A 15,376-nucleotide genomic window follows, 5' to 3' on the forward strand; every position below is an offset into this window, starting at 1 on the left:
GGATGGGCTTCACCGTGATGAAGTGGGGGTGGAGGGAGGCCAGTGGTAGACTGATGCAAGGTGCACAGATTCCCACTGGCTGAAATGCTCAGGGCCAAAGGGAGAGCTTCAAAGAATGTGCTGACTAGATGGACACTAATTTATTCACAGATCACATCAGGCATACATAATGCTGGCTCCAGGCAACCCTGCCCTTCGACTAACTATGGTCCAGCTGAAGAGAGTGACCCATGGGCAGGCACAGCAATGGCCAGAGCAACAAGATGCAGTGGTGGCATAGACAGAAAAAGTGCAGGATGCTGGCAACCAGGAACCATTGTGACGCCGGGCATTGGCCCGAGATCATATATATGACAGGCAGTGCAGCTACCTACAGTGAATGAAAGGCAATGCCAGAGGTAGTTTAGGATGTCTCAGGATGTGGTAACTCACATATGCCAGCTGCTCCATGAAAACCTGCATTCACAAGGACTGAGAGGCAGTCCAATGCCAGTGGCATTAAAAGTGACGGCGGCATTTAATTTCTGAGTGGCTTTTTCCAGGGCTCCACTGGGGACATGTGCAGAGTATGCCAGTCTGCCACACAGAAATGTATTCAGGAGGTGACAGATGCCCACTTTAGAGGAGCACATGTTTTTAATAAATTCGGTGCAGAGTCAGGCACTCAGCCCGTTGGGATTTGCTGCAATTGCAGGATTCTTACAAGTGCAAGGGGGAATTAACTGCACATGTGATGCTGAGAGCTCCCTGGGATCAGCCCGCTGCATTCATCAACAAAAAGGGGTTTCACTCTATGAATGAGCAGCTGGTATGTGATTGTAAATCCTTCAGGTGTGTGCACGCTGCCCAGGGAGCTCTCATGATGCCTACATCCTGAACAACTCGCAGGTGCCACAAGTGTTTGCTCCGCCTCATTGACTGCAGGGCTGGCTCATTGGTGACAGGGATTACCCACAGAGGACTTGGCTGTTGACACCAGTGTGAAATCTGCAAAGTGCTGCTGAGGACAGTACAATACTACCCATGCGTCAACAAGGGCAACAATAGAGCAGATGATAAATCTGCTTAAAATGAGGTCTGCTGCTTGGACTGCTCAGGTGGAGTGCTTCAGTACTTGCCAGAAAGAGTGCCCAGAATCATTGTGATCTGCTGCGCCCTGCACAACCTTGCTCAGCAAATGGGGGATGGTTTTGGAGAGGGGGAGGTGGAAGGGCCAGATGTCCCCTCTGATGAGGATGAAGGGGAAGACAATGCTCCTGATGAGGAAGTGGATGTTGCAGATGCAGCGGCAGAAGCCAGGGCTATGGTGCAACATGGCAGACAGGCCCGTGACAATCTTATTGCAACCAGATTCTGGGCCAAGTGAGGCACTGATACATCTCTACCAAGCTGTGTGCTATAATCCCCTATTGGCTTGTGATGCATTCCTTCATGGACGTGAACATTTTTGTTTCACTTCATTGTTTTTATGTTTTGACGGCTGCATTAAATTTTATGTTTTATTGTTGAAACTGCTGGTATTATGAATCTTTGTAATGGCCAATCTGAACACATCCCACTTGCGCAAAATGTGCTGCTCCAACAACATTGCAGCGTCAGTGCCAGCAGAGGCACAACACTACCTACATAACACAGGAACATAGGAACGGGAGTGGGCCATTCAACCCATCCAGCCTGCTCCGCTATTCAATTAGATCATGGTGATCATCTACCACAACACTACTTTCCCACACTATCTCCATATCCCTTGATGTACACTGCAGATAACGTTGCATATTCCCATGACCTCTGGCACCTGCAAGGAAAATTACTGCAGGCCTTTGGCACAATCGAGCCCAACGCACGCTGCATTGGAAGGCACATAACTCTTAATTGGCACACTTAAGTCTCATTCTCCAAATGGGGGCAATGCCTTGCAAAGAACTCTGGCGTGCAGATACCGGCAAAACATGCAACGACTCGGCTGAAGACGTTGCTCAGGCAGCAGCCTCAGATTGGATAAACGCTGCCTGATAGGTAGCCAGGTGCATTCCAAGGCCACAACTTTACAAATGATGCCCATGGTTCAATCCTACACATGTCAAGATGCTCAGAGGTGCCACTACTGATGATGTGTCACAATAAATGGTGTATTGATTGGCCCACATCATCTGAGACTGGTCAGGGATGAAGTGCAATGCCTTTAAATGTACACGACCATTGCAGCAACTGGCAACATAATGAAAATACAACATACATGAATAAAATGCAATTAAACATATATTTACGTGTGTTTCATATATATAGTGATTAGGCACTTGTACTACCTTTGTGTCCTTATAATTTCTTAATTTTCTTTTCCTATCACTACGCCTAAGTGCAGCCCCGACATCCAAAGCTGATATGGAAGCAATCTGCTGACTCCTATGCCCTGTTGCCAGAGGTAACCTTGGTGGCCGTCCTCTGGTAGTCTGAGGCCTAGAGGGCTCCGGCCTGCTGCGGGTCTCCTGCACAAGTGCAGGTGCACCCTTCTCGACTTGACCTGCTGGAGGAGATGGGGTCACTGGCAGAGAGGAGGAGATGAGACAGGGCATGTGTCACTCCTTAAGGAGAAGGGGCATCTGGGGGGATGTTGAGGTGCCTTGTCCCCCTCTTGCCTAGCCACTGCTGCACTGCATTCATGGCTAGAGTGATGGAGTGCAGGTCTAAACACATATCTGGCAGCCACTGCATATTCTGCTGATCCTGGCCGCCACCATTTCCATGGAGGCAGACACGCACTCACATACCAGAGCCAATACAGGACTGATAATGTGGATGGATTCTTCCAGCCTTCTCTCAAGTCTGTGCATGACCCCTGGCATCTCTACCTGATGTTCCCCTACCTGTCTCCGCATTTCCAACATGTCTCTATGGCTGTCTCTAGAGGCTAATCGTCTGCATAGAGCTCAGTAAGTGCCTGATCTCCAGCAGTCCGCTGAGTGTCAGGGACCTCAGCTGTCACATCCTCCATCAGCTGTGGCCATGTGTCAGTGAAGTGCTCAGCAGATTGGGAACCCGAGCCTACTCTAGAATGTGCAGCCACCGAGATGAATGTATTCTGCGATGGTGGAGAGTACAAGTGAATGCCATGAAAATGCTTCCTCTGAGGGCTCTGAGTCATCACCCTCAGAGCAGGTGATTGAGATGGAGCTGAGGGTGGAGCTGCGGCTGGAGCCCGAGGTGGAGCTGTAGGTGGGGCTGTGTTGGAGTTTGGGTGGATCTAGAGATGGACCTAGGGGTGGAGCAGGGGATAGAGCTGGAGATGGAGCTGGAGGTAGAGCTAGGTGGATAGGCTGTCTTGTCTTCTTTGCCCTGGACTTGCGGCGAGGACCTGCAATGGAGAACAAAAGGAATTAGCTGATGATCATGCACACTCGCTTCTCTGAACAATGTTTTAGGCATTAGCCCTGTACATCCATTGTCAACAGCAGACTGGTCCCAGTCCGCCCTGGCAAGTTCGCTGGCCTCCTCCCCGAAGGGAGTGGGGATTCTTTATGTTGGGTGGTCCTTCACCAGTCATGTTGCGCTCCCAACGATTGTGCGGATTTTACTGCAGATTTACAGAAGGATTGAGTGTCATCCCAATGGGTGCGTGAGCAGTCTATGAGCATTAATTCCTGTGACAACTCCTGAGCCCTCCACTTTAAGTGATTAACAGCTACACTGTCCTGAAACTGATACAACATTCACAACCAATTAAGGTTACAGGCCTCTTTTCACCACCACTGGTATTTTACCAGTGTTGGGGGAACCCTCCACCATGTGCGGAAATCATCCAGGAAAATCTGGTGGCTTCCCAACAGGCTCAGGGGTGTGGCCTCCTGATTGGGCATACTGTGGCCCACAAAATGTTCCCACAAGGACCACTCCATTGGAAGCACAACAACCCGGACCCCACTTTCTTCCGAAGCCACTGCTCCCACATGGCGCTGTTGGGATTGAAGAGCTGCTGTCCTTCAATTTGCCAGTAGCTCTTGGCAGCATGATTTTTGTCCCTTGAAAGGATAAGAGCCTCAACACCAGTTCATTAGACTCCTGATTGCCACAGAATCCAGTCAGGGCTACTTGAAACGGCCGAGGCAGAATTGCCACCCCAACTTTTCAGCTCGATGTCAGGGGTCAACTCCGCCTTGACAAAACTCAGCTCTTTGTGTGGGAGCCAGAGTATTTTCCATCGACCTAGAAGCAGTAAATTGCAGTGGCTTGCCCCTGTGGTGCACATAATTCACCAACAGAATAGAAAAGGGCTCAGACCTCCCACCAACAAAAACAGGTTTGTGCACTCTGCCTGCCACCCGGCCATTCTCTCTGCTGATATGTAAAATCAGCTCAGCAATCTAATACTTTTCAATAATGCAGCTGTTTTCAATCACTTGACATGTTCCTACACATTATTTTCCTGCTAAATACCTCTTTTACTGTGGCTTGTAAACACGAAAAACTAGACAATCATTCTGGTCAATTGTTGACGAGAGTAGCAAATCTGATAGTAATAAGCAGAAGAGAATTTGAAATCCAACCATTGGATAAAAATGTGACGACTATTATCATTTAAGAAAGCAAAAGTTCGGAATGTATGAAAGACTGAATAGCCCCTGCCACAACTTCCTTGATGATTTATCCACGAGGATGTTTCTGTTAGTGTCCTGTTCATGACAAGTCCTTTATTCACTACTTTCTGTTACAAGACTGCTGGTCTTTTGTTGAATACATCCTACCCATCCCCCAACATCCTTCCTTTTCTCTCAAGAATAAATTACCTCTCATTTCTCTCCTTTCCTCCTCCCCACACATTTATTTTGATTGTATGAATGCTGCAGCTGGCTCATGTCCTTTTTGTAATCTAACAAATTGTAAAAATATTATATGTACACAAATGAGCTTCTGAGATGAAGCAAATCCTTGTTTCTGATTCAAATTAAACTGACACTGTTTGATTTGGCATGGCTTAGCTTATTATGGACTCCTTATTCATTTTTCCAAATACTGATCCTGTTCACTTCTGTTTTAATTATGCCAGTAGTGTTTTCTGCCAGTGACTCCAATGTAAATTACTGTAATTTTAATCTTTTTTGCAGCTACTGTAGGACCACTACTTAACATCCATCTCTACAATAACAGCAACAACTTATATTTGTATAAAATAATTCCAAATACACACTTAAAATTAGTGTCAATCTCTTGAGATGTTGCTTCTTTGGTAGCTGTGATGTTTTATCCAAAGCTATAGGGCTTGGTTAGCTCAGTTGGCTAGATGGCTTAAGTGTGATGGAGTGGATTAACCCCTGTACTGGCTGTGGTAGCTTGTGGAGGCCTGCCTCCTCATTTTTCTCCATGCTTGCAGAATGATGCAATTCAAGTTTTATATAACAGATTGTCTCTCTAATGGAAAGAAATGCCCATGGCCCTCTGTGGACTTTTTTTTTCACAGAATCACAGAATTGTCACGGCGCAGAAGGAGACCACTCGACCCATCGCGTCTGCACCAGCTCTCCGAGCATCTTAACAGTGCCAATCTCTTGCCCTTTCCCCGTAACCCTGCACATCGTTTCTATCTAAATAATCATCCAATGCCTCAATTGAACCTGCCTCCACCACACTTCCAGGCAGTGCATTCCAAACCCTAACTACTCGCTCTGTGAAAAAGTTTTTTTCGCACCTTGCATCTGTTTCTTTTGCAAAACACTTTAAAACTGTGCCCTCTGGTTCTTGATCCATTTATGAGAGGGAGCAGTTTCTCCCCATCTACACTGCCCAGATCCCTCATGGTTTTGAAAATTTGTCAAGTCTCCTCTTGGCCTTCTCCTGTCCAAGGAAAACAGTCCCAACTTCTCCAATCTTTCCTCATAACTGAAGTGCCTCATCCCTGGAACCATTCCCGTAAACCTCTTCTACACTCTCTCAAATGCGTTCACATCTGTCCTATATTGTGGCATCCAGAACTGTACACAATACTCCAGCTGAGGAGTATTTATTCTTTCATGGGATGTGGGCATCGCTGGCAAGGCCGGCATTTGTTGCCTATCCCTAATAGCCCTTGATTTGAGTGGCTTGTTAGGCCATTCCACAGGGCCAACCTGTTGCTGTTGGTCTGGAGCCACATGTAGGCCAGACCTGGTAAGGACGGCAGATTTCCTTCCCTAAAGGACATTAGTGATCCCGATGGGTTTTTAAGACAATTGATGATAGTTTCATGGTCACCATTACCAAAACTAGCCTTCAGTTCCAGATTTTTTTTAAAAATTGGATTTAAATTCCACCTGCTCCATTTGAACCCACATTCCCAGAGCATTAGCCTAGGACTCTGGATTACTAGCCCATTAACATTACCACTACTCCACCAGCGGCTGACTGGGTTTGGACTGAAATGAGATAATTTGACTTTTGTTTAGTAAAGTAAAATTTATATTTGTCACAAGCTAAGTCACAAATCACTTCTACCTAAACCGGTTATGCTACTGCCTTAATTCTGGCTGCTGTGAAATCTTCCTAATGTACATTATAGGACACTGTAGTTTTCACAGCAGAGACAACAGCAAATGAGCAGTTATTTTAAAGTCACAACTTCTGTTTCTAGTTGTTGGACCTTCATTACCATAGCCTCCAGAGAACTTTGGGAATCTAAGCCTTGAGGTAGATCCGGATTCCTCTTGAGGCATTACATTCCTCATTGACCCTAGAACATGGTGCCACCTACAAAGTTGTGTAAGTCCAACAGTTATCCTCATGTAAAGATGACAGATGTAACAAAAATTAAACAATGCTGTTGTATCTTTTAACAATTCCTTTACTCAGGGTAAGCTATTAGCTAATAAAGTCTAATTCAAATCAAGGAACTTATTTATCAAAGTGTCAATCTCATTTCGATCTAATGTAAACTCCAACCAATTGGCTTGTTTTGTAAATAAGTTTTGACCAAGGCAAATATTCTTTGGTTACATAAAGAGATTGTGCCTACCTACACTGAAATGATGGGTAATTTTGTCCAAAAAGCCAAATGTAAGTATACTGTAGAGAATGTTTGATGGTAGGCTGTGTAATAACTTAACCACAATATTGATTAGAAAGACAGTGATTATAATTCTGCAGAAACTAATATTAATGTGACTGCTGCAGTATTTTAGAGCATGGCATTGATCACTTTGCATTCATGTACTATTGTTCTTCTTCCTTCTAAAGGTTCGGGTGACCCAAGGGAAGGAGCCTTCTCATCTGCTCAGTTTGTTTAAAGACAAGCCACTTATTATTTATAAGAATGGAACATCACGGAAAGAAGGACAGGCCCCTGTCTCTTCAAAACGCCTTTTTCAAGTCAGGAGGAATCTGGCTACTATTACAAGAATTGTGGAGGTAGGAAGGGTCATTCAAGGACATACAGGCATTAATGGAGAGCTACAGTTTTAATGACTCAAATATCAATTTGACCTTAATTATAGTAGTTTGAGAAATGTAGCACACTTGTTTGAAGAAATAACTGATTGGATAAATAAAGAGTATGTAATAGAGGATGTATGTGGACTTTCAGAAAGCATTCGATAATATAACAAGGGGCATAGAGCAAAGAAGTAATGAAAAATTGTGCAGAATATTCTTTAGGCAAAAATTAGAGCACAGTGTGCATTTTTGAGCGTTCTGTTGTTAAGAGGATATTAAACCATGGGGAGTACGCTAAACAGATACATCAGGACGATGCCAAGGATAGGAAATTATAGTTACAAGGGGAGAATTGAGAGGATTATTTATACTGAAACAAATTTAACTAAAATGAGATTTGATGGGGATTTTAAAATTGAAAAGGATTTTGATAGAATGTACTCAGAAAGACTATTTTGTCTGGTTGGGAAATCAAAGGTGAGGTGGTCATCACTCTTACATTATCACCAAGTGAGGAATTAGAAGTGATTTTGGAGGGTTGTTGAAGCATGGAATATTATGCTATGGGAATGTTTGAGGAAGAGACCCTTCCACTTTGACTTAGATCAATATTTGAAGCAGAGGAAGATATAAGGCTATGGAGAGGTAGTGGGGCAGTGGGATTAGTTTTGGGTTGCAGCAAAAAGCCTGCACAGATGCACTGGAGTGATTGACCTCCTTCTGTGCTGTAGCATTCTCTGGTTCCCCCCACAAATTCTAAGGGCAGAATTTTGCCCTCGGATGGCGTGTGGGCCCCACCGGCTTGGCGGTGGGCGGACAGCCAACCCCCGCCATCGAAACGGGGCCCGCCGCCATTTTGAGTGGGCAGGCCAATTAAGGCCCGCCCAGCGACCTGCCCGAAAGGAAGCGCTATGCGCTTCCTGTACAGGGGTGGGAGGGAATCCCCAACTGTCAAAGTGCGCTCTTTCGCGCATGCGTACGAAAGAGCGCACTGCTCCCTGAGGCAAGGTCCTGTCTCAGGAGATTAGTGAGAGGTAAGTAAACTCTAAAAAATAGAAAAATATTAAAATTATAAACATGTCCCCCTCATGTGACAATGTCACATGAGATGGGACATGTTAATATTAAACACTTAAAATTTATTACATTTTTAAAAAACGGACATGAAACTTCATCCCGCCAGTGGATGAAGTTTCATGAATAATCTGGAGCCTGCTGGGGCTCCTGGCCTGCCCGCCAGCCTTAAACTTGGACGGGCAGGTCTTTAATTATCTTAACTTGCCTGTCAATGGTCTCAATTGGCCATTGACAGGCCGGCGGGCGGACAGCTGATTTCGCTGTCCGCCCGCCTTCCTAAAAATTTAAAGGGACCGGGATGACGTTGGGTATTCCTCCCGACGTCATCCCATGTCATTTTCCCCTCGGTGAGCTGGCCCCGCCCCCAAATCGCCGAGGGGAAAACCCTGGCCTATGTTTCTGTGACAACATTTAATAAGATTATCTCCATGATGAAGTGACGTTTGCATAATGCTGATGATAAAGGTGTCAACAGTGCAATATCTCAGTTTACAGCTTTCAAACTTCAGGCATAATACTCAGAGTAATTCTATTAATCGGTTTCATCCTTCTATCACTATGAAGGGAGAGTGTTGTTTTGAGGCGAGCAGCTTCTGTTCTGAGGCCAAGGACTATTCCCTGAGCTCCAGCTATTGAAACACATTGTCAATGACAACACCTTACCTAAACCACAGGGAGCCTTTCAAACACTCCTCAAAATGTACCATTTGTTTCATGTGTACCTTTCTTTCTCTCCCTGATGTACTTTGTTGGATTTTAGAGACATAGCTCTTATTTGCGAACTGGTGAAGGTAGAGTGGAATTGGTGGCCTCTTGGTGGGGGTGTGTAGGTTGGAAGCCTCAAGGTGGGACCAAGCAGTGGAAGGTCAGTGGAGGGGTGACCAATCACGGAGGCTTCTCAGGCAGGCATCTGGATCCAGGAGGTAGGTATAAGTTCAGTCTCCCCTTCAATTTGTCAAGTCCTTACTTCGATGAAACGGTCAGGCTTTCAGGTTCTTGGGAAACTTGGCCAATCAGAGTTAAAGTTGGAAAAAGGAATGACAGTGAAACTTGCAGTCTCACTATTATATTTGAAGTTCCAGCGTACCTCATTGGAATGGATTGATCATCTACCTACATTCCAAACTCGGTTAAAACTGGAACAGGATGTGTTGGAGACAGGTTTGGGTTGGAAAGATTTTTCAGACTTTAATTCCTCACATGAACCAGACCCACCCTTTTTTGAGGTTAAAGCTCCCCTTCCCCAGGTCATTTATAAAAATTGGAAGAGTAATTGGACCAAAAACTAACTTTTGGGGAACAATAAACCACTTCCCAGTCTGAAAAAAACATCCAGTTACCACACTTTGCTTCATGTCACTGAGCCAATTTCATATACATGCAGCCACTCTCCCCTTAATTCCATGGGTGTCCATCTTCTTTAACAAATCTCCTGTGTGGCACTTTGTCAAATGCCTTCCAGAAGTCTGTATATACAACATCCCTACTGCACTACCTTAATTAATGCCCCTGTTACCTCATCAAAGAATTCAATCCAATTAGCCAGACATGATTTACCTTTAAAATTCTATGCTGGGATTCTATGCTTGTCCAAATTAAAGGTTACCTTGTCCCTGATAATGAGACAGAATTTTATAGGACTGCAGGAGTGGTCTAGGAGGAGGTTGGGGGTGAGAAGGGGATAAAATATTGGCGGGGGTGGGGGGAGGTGTGGAGTGCCCTTCGACTTCAGGAAAATGGAGGTTGACCCTTCAATCCAGAGGCAAATAATATTACATAAGTGACCAATTAAGGGCATCTTTCTGCCACCCCTGGCATTTTACCAGCGGCGGGTTGGTCCTCTACCATGTGCGGAGACCACCTGGTAAACCCTGGTGCCTCCCTGTTGGTTCTGGGTGGGGGTGGGCCATCCTAATTAGGCACTCTGTGACCCCCCACATGGCAACAGTTTCCTCTGCAACAACAACCCTCTGCCCTCACCAACCACAACACACACCTTACCGGGGCATGCTTGACTCGCCCCAACAACCCTCAACCCCTTTTCTCTTGTTCTGAGGCTGGCGTCCATCGCTGGGTGTAGTCCCAGCAGGAGCCACTTCAACGGAAGCTCATTAGCTGCAAGATTGCCGTGAAATCCGGTCATGGCTCCCCCAAACAACCAAGGCGGATGCAGTAGCAGCCTTCACGAGGGAATTGGACAAAAACATAAAAGAAGAAAAGTTGAAGGGAAATGGGGAAAGAGCTGGGGAGTGAAACTGACACGATTAGGTAGAAAGTTATGCTAAACCTTTTGTAAATGTTTAATATGAGTTTTTATATATTAATAAAAAATGATAAAGTATATTCTGGTTAATCAGGGAAGCTAGGATAAAAGGAGTGCATTACAATTTCCACTGAGGTTCTCCTGATCTCCTGCTTGGTGTTTCCACCAATCTTGCACTGAGGTTACAGCTCTCCAGAATATCCTGACCAATTCTGGGCACCTCACTTCAGAAAGGATGTCAAGGCTCTGGAGTCTGGAGTGGGTGCAGCCTCAGCAGGCTAAATGACCTCCTTCAGTGCTGTATATTCTATAATTCTATCAGATATTCCATTTCTTTAGGGACAAAATATCATAGAACATTCCAGTGATTTATGTGATCATAATTATATTAAGGCATGCCTGAGATCCTACTGGCCCTAAAAAGAAAATCAGTAATCGTGACTGCCAGTAATGCATCTTTTTCACAATTTCCATGACTAAAAAATGGCCTTTATATATGATTTTCTAGAAACTATGGGTAGAACTCTGTTCAATTTTCAAAGCTACTAAAAAGCTTAAGTGTGACATTTCATGGCACAACCGCTTTTTAAAAAATAAAACTCCATAAATTCTCTTCACTGCATGGGCATGCCGTAGTCAGAAATGGGCAAGAAAGGTAATTCTATATTCATTTATTACATCAATTGCTGCCAGTGGTGATATTGTTTATTTTGTGGCCTCAGTAGTTTTCAGGTGGTTACCTGGGATCAGTAAATTAGCCGCAGCTTCTGGAGAGACCTGTAACCAGTTACTGCTGGCATTTAACAAAATAATTGTGAAATTGAAATCATTACTTACAGGTTCACCCAACATTGCCCACTGACTTATTGCACCACCAAATAGGATATAAATTTCTGCATCATGGATTGATGTTATTACTAATCATAGAATGATACAGCACAGAAGGAAACTATTTGTTCCATTTGTCCTCATTGCCATCAGCACCTTCGGAGTAGTGGTAGCTTCCAGCAGTGCACCCACCAGAGGCCCAGGGTCAGCGGGGGACCCAGGCCACAGGTGAGTGGGGGTGAGATGAAGGTCACGGGTGGGAAAAGTGAGAGGAATAGAAGGGGGCAGTGGGGCCAGCAATAAGCGAAGGAGGATGGCTCTTAGCAGACCTCCTCCCCTTCCCAATGCTGGATCCCTCAATTAGGCATTGAGTGCCAGACAGTGAGTGATCCCCCTGTGGGTTTGCTTTCCAGGCTTCCCCAATGGTGACTGTCCACCTGCCACTGGTTAATTACCAGAAGTGATGAGATGAAGCACTTAAGTGGGCATTAATTGCCCATTTAAGTGTCTCATTTGGCAGCGGGGTGGCCATGGACTTAATCTGGCAGAGGCAGGAAGGTAGCGGGGTCCCTGTCTGGCATTCTGCCAGCCAATTAAATGCCCTCCACCTATAAATTGAATTCCCCCCAACTTGTGAGTGTTGGATCTTTGAAAGAACTATCCAACCCATCCCACATTCCAGCTATTTTCCCATTAGCCGTGCAAATTTTCCCCTTTAAGTATTTAACTACTTCCCTTGATAAAATTACTATTGAATATTCTTCCAACATACCACCCTTTCAGGCATTGCATTGCAAATCAGAGCAATTCCCTGTTTACATTTATTTTTCCTTATGCTGCCTCTTCTGTCAATTATCTTAAATCTGTATCCCAATATCATTATCTGCATCAAAACTGGAACTCTCTGCTCAACACCCCTCTCCTGCCTTCCTGTCCTTGCAAACATCATTCCCCCACACATCTGCCAACTGATGAAAACCCACACGCTGGTTGAAAACATCCATGATGCACCTCACTTACCACTCCACAATGATACATTCAATCCACCTACTGCCCGCCTTCCATTTCAGTGCCCCATTTGGAGTAATCTCCCTAAGCAAGTATACCGGCAGACATCCTTTGCACCAAGGAATGGAAAACACACAAAAGTCACTAATAAGCTGCTTGTGACAAACCCCACCTGCCGAAAGGCAGGCTTTGATTTACCACAGTGGAGTGGTCCTTGCTAAACAGATTCAGGACAAGTCAGGAGCCCTGTGCAACAACCTCCACCACTGGGACCTCAGTTGAAACCCCTTACGTACTTGTGCAAAGACAGAAACGAAGCTGCTCATCACTGAGGAGTGTCCCCTCTACAGACTAAGTGGCAGAATAATCACTTTAAATTCAGCTAATGAGGAGGTGATTGCTTGGCTCCGGGCATTTGCATTCGCTAAATAATAAATAATCTGTATCCTCTGGTTATTGTCTCTTGTGCCACTGGAAATAGTTGTTCTTTATTTACTCAATCAAAATCCTTAATGATTTTGAAAACTTCTATCAAATAAATCCCCCCTTTCTCTTCTGTGCTCCAAGGGGAATAACCTCAGCTTTATCGGTCTCTCCATATAACTGAAGTATCACATCCCTTAAACCACTCTAATAACCCTCTACATCTACTCCAGAGCCTTGACGTCCTTCCTAATGTGTAATGCCCAGAATTGGTCAATATATGTCAGATGGGGCCTAACCAGTGTTTTACAGAAATTTGGCATAACCTCCTTGTTTTTGTATTCTATGGCCTGAATTTTCGCTCCTGGGTTGGGAGCGTAGAGTTGGAACGTTTCCTGGCTCCGCAAACCCAACCTGGGAGAAAGTGCCCCGGAAATTGGGATTTTGGTTCTGGAGTGGCAAGCTTCTCTCGGGGTTGGGCTGAGAAATCCCTGAACAGGTTCCTCTTGACAGTTGCTTTTGACACTTTTGTCCATTTTGATAGTTTTGACAGTTCCTTTTGATAGCTCCCTTGATAGTTCCAAGGAATTTCTGCGCTTTTTGCACACGTTCCTGACCACTTTAACAATCCTGAAGGGCACCTTAATTTGCCCAAAGGTGCCCCAGGAACCATACCCAGAGGGATACCTTATCTCTCCAAAGGGGTATCCCACCTCTCCAAAGGACTCTGAAAAGTCTACCACCAAGTCTAATCTGTACACATCGTGTTTTCCACTCCTGGCTAATGAAAATCAGACATGACTGGAGGCAACTATTGTTTAAATGGGCAGCTGCCTCTGCGAAATACTTATGCACAAATCCTGACCCTGGTTCATTCCCGCCCCTATGAAAACAGTCCGTGTTTGGGGTGGGATTTCATACTTCTGCTTTTTCCGCCATTTTCCCGATGACTGAGAAGTTCTCTGTCATTGTGAAAATTCAGGCGTACACTGGTATTTATGAAACCATGAATCGCAAATACCTTTTGACAGCCTTCTCAACTTCAAAGATTTGTGTATGTACCCCTATGTCTCTATGATCCTGCACTCCCATTAAAATTGTACCATTTAGTTTATATTGCCTTTCCTCATTCTTCCTACCAACATAAGTCATCTCACACTTCGCTGTGTTAAATTTCATCTTGCCATGCGTCTTCCCATTTCTCCTGTCTGTCTTTTTTCTCCCTTCTGAAGTCTGCTACTATCCTCATCGCTGTTAATTAAGAGCTAGACTTTCATGAAGGAGATGGGTATCAGGAGTTGAGAAAGTTCCCGATTCTGCAAATCCATCTCCATTAAGGAGGCCCCAGCCCGTTATATTTTAGGTCTGGGAAGATGGAGGCAGGATGGAGACCTGCCAACCACTGCCAGAGGCAGGCCTGAAACGGCACTGGAAGTGGGAGGATGGAGAGGGCAGTGGCAAAGTAGGCAGGCTGAAAGGCCCACTTCAATTTAATGAGGCATCAGCCCTGTTGTCATCATAAATGTCAGGCCCCTAAGCTCTCAGCAGTGCATTAGTAATTAGGCCATCTGGAAAAACATTCTGTTCTAACTGTTTCTATTGATACAGTTGCTAAATGGGCTCATTATGAATGCTTGGCTGAGCTCCAAGAATAACTAATCCACTTAGCTCTCAGCAGGGACCTGTTTATACCACTGTAGAGGCGAGTAAAAGCTTTGTTTGTATGACATACTTATTCCCTTGTAATAACCAGATCTTTCTTTGATGGGTTTTTCAATGCTTGAGTGTTTATTGAAATAAGATTAAGAAGTTAGAAGTAGATAAAACCCAACATTGATACTGCGAATGGTTGTGATTTATGTATAGCTTTATGTGAAGGTAGGAGGGCCAATGTAATTCAAAGGGAATCTTGAATTATTGTTCTTTTGTTTTGGCACTCCACTCAGGAGCAGGGTTCCTTTGTAGTTCACAACCTCTCTGAGAAGTTGTGAACCACATCTACTAATGAACTGGCCCTACTCCATCAAAAGTGCGAGGAGTCTGATATGCAACCCCCCAATGGAGCCAGCAAGGGTGGGAGTGCTACATTTGTGCTCGCAACCACCACCTTTATCCTGCAATGGCCAAAATTGTTGGAAATGGCAATGATGCGGGAATCCAGAATTGGATCCACCATTTTTAATGGACTCCCTACTTGGCGAGAATCTGAGCCTACGTTTCCAAGTTTTATGTTATCTGCAGACTTTTAAATTATGTCCTATATACCAAAGGCCAGGCTTTTTTTTTTTATTCATTCATGGGATGTGGGCATCGCTGCCTAGGCCAGTATTTATTGCCCATCCCTAATTGCCCTGTTTTTACAGAGGGCATTTAAGAGTCAAC

General features: G+C 44.8%; 1 protein-coding gene across 2 annotated transcripts in view; it reads left to right on the top strand.

The window, feature by feature from the left end:
• Positions 1 to 15,376, top strand: part of scin (scinderin) — a 134,738-nt gene that overhangs the window by 97,064 nt on the left and 22,298 nt on the right. For both annotated transcript variants that reach the window (XR_013576197.1, XM_078538829.1), the window contains exon 11: positions 7,201 to 7,371. Coding sequence is in view for 1 of the 2 variants with exons in the window: in XM_078538829.1 (XP_078394955.1) it covers positions 7,201 to 7,371 (171 nt within the window). In the remaining variant the exon portion in view is untranslated. The remainder of the gene's footprint in view (positions 1 to 7,200; positions 7,372 to 15,376) is intronic.

The sequence above is a fragment of the Cetorhinus maximus genome, chromosome 3 (genome assembly GCF_964194155.1).
Source record: "Cetorhinus maximus chromosome 3, sCetMax3.hap1.1, whole genome shotgun sequence".
In the NCBI taxonomy this organism is placed as follows: Eukaryota; Metazoa; Chordata; class Chondrichthyes; order Lamniformes; family Cetorhinidae; genus Cetorhinus; species Cetorhinus maximus.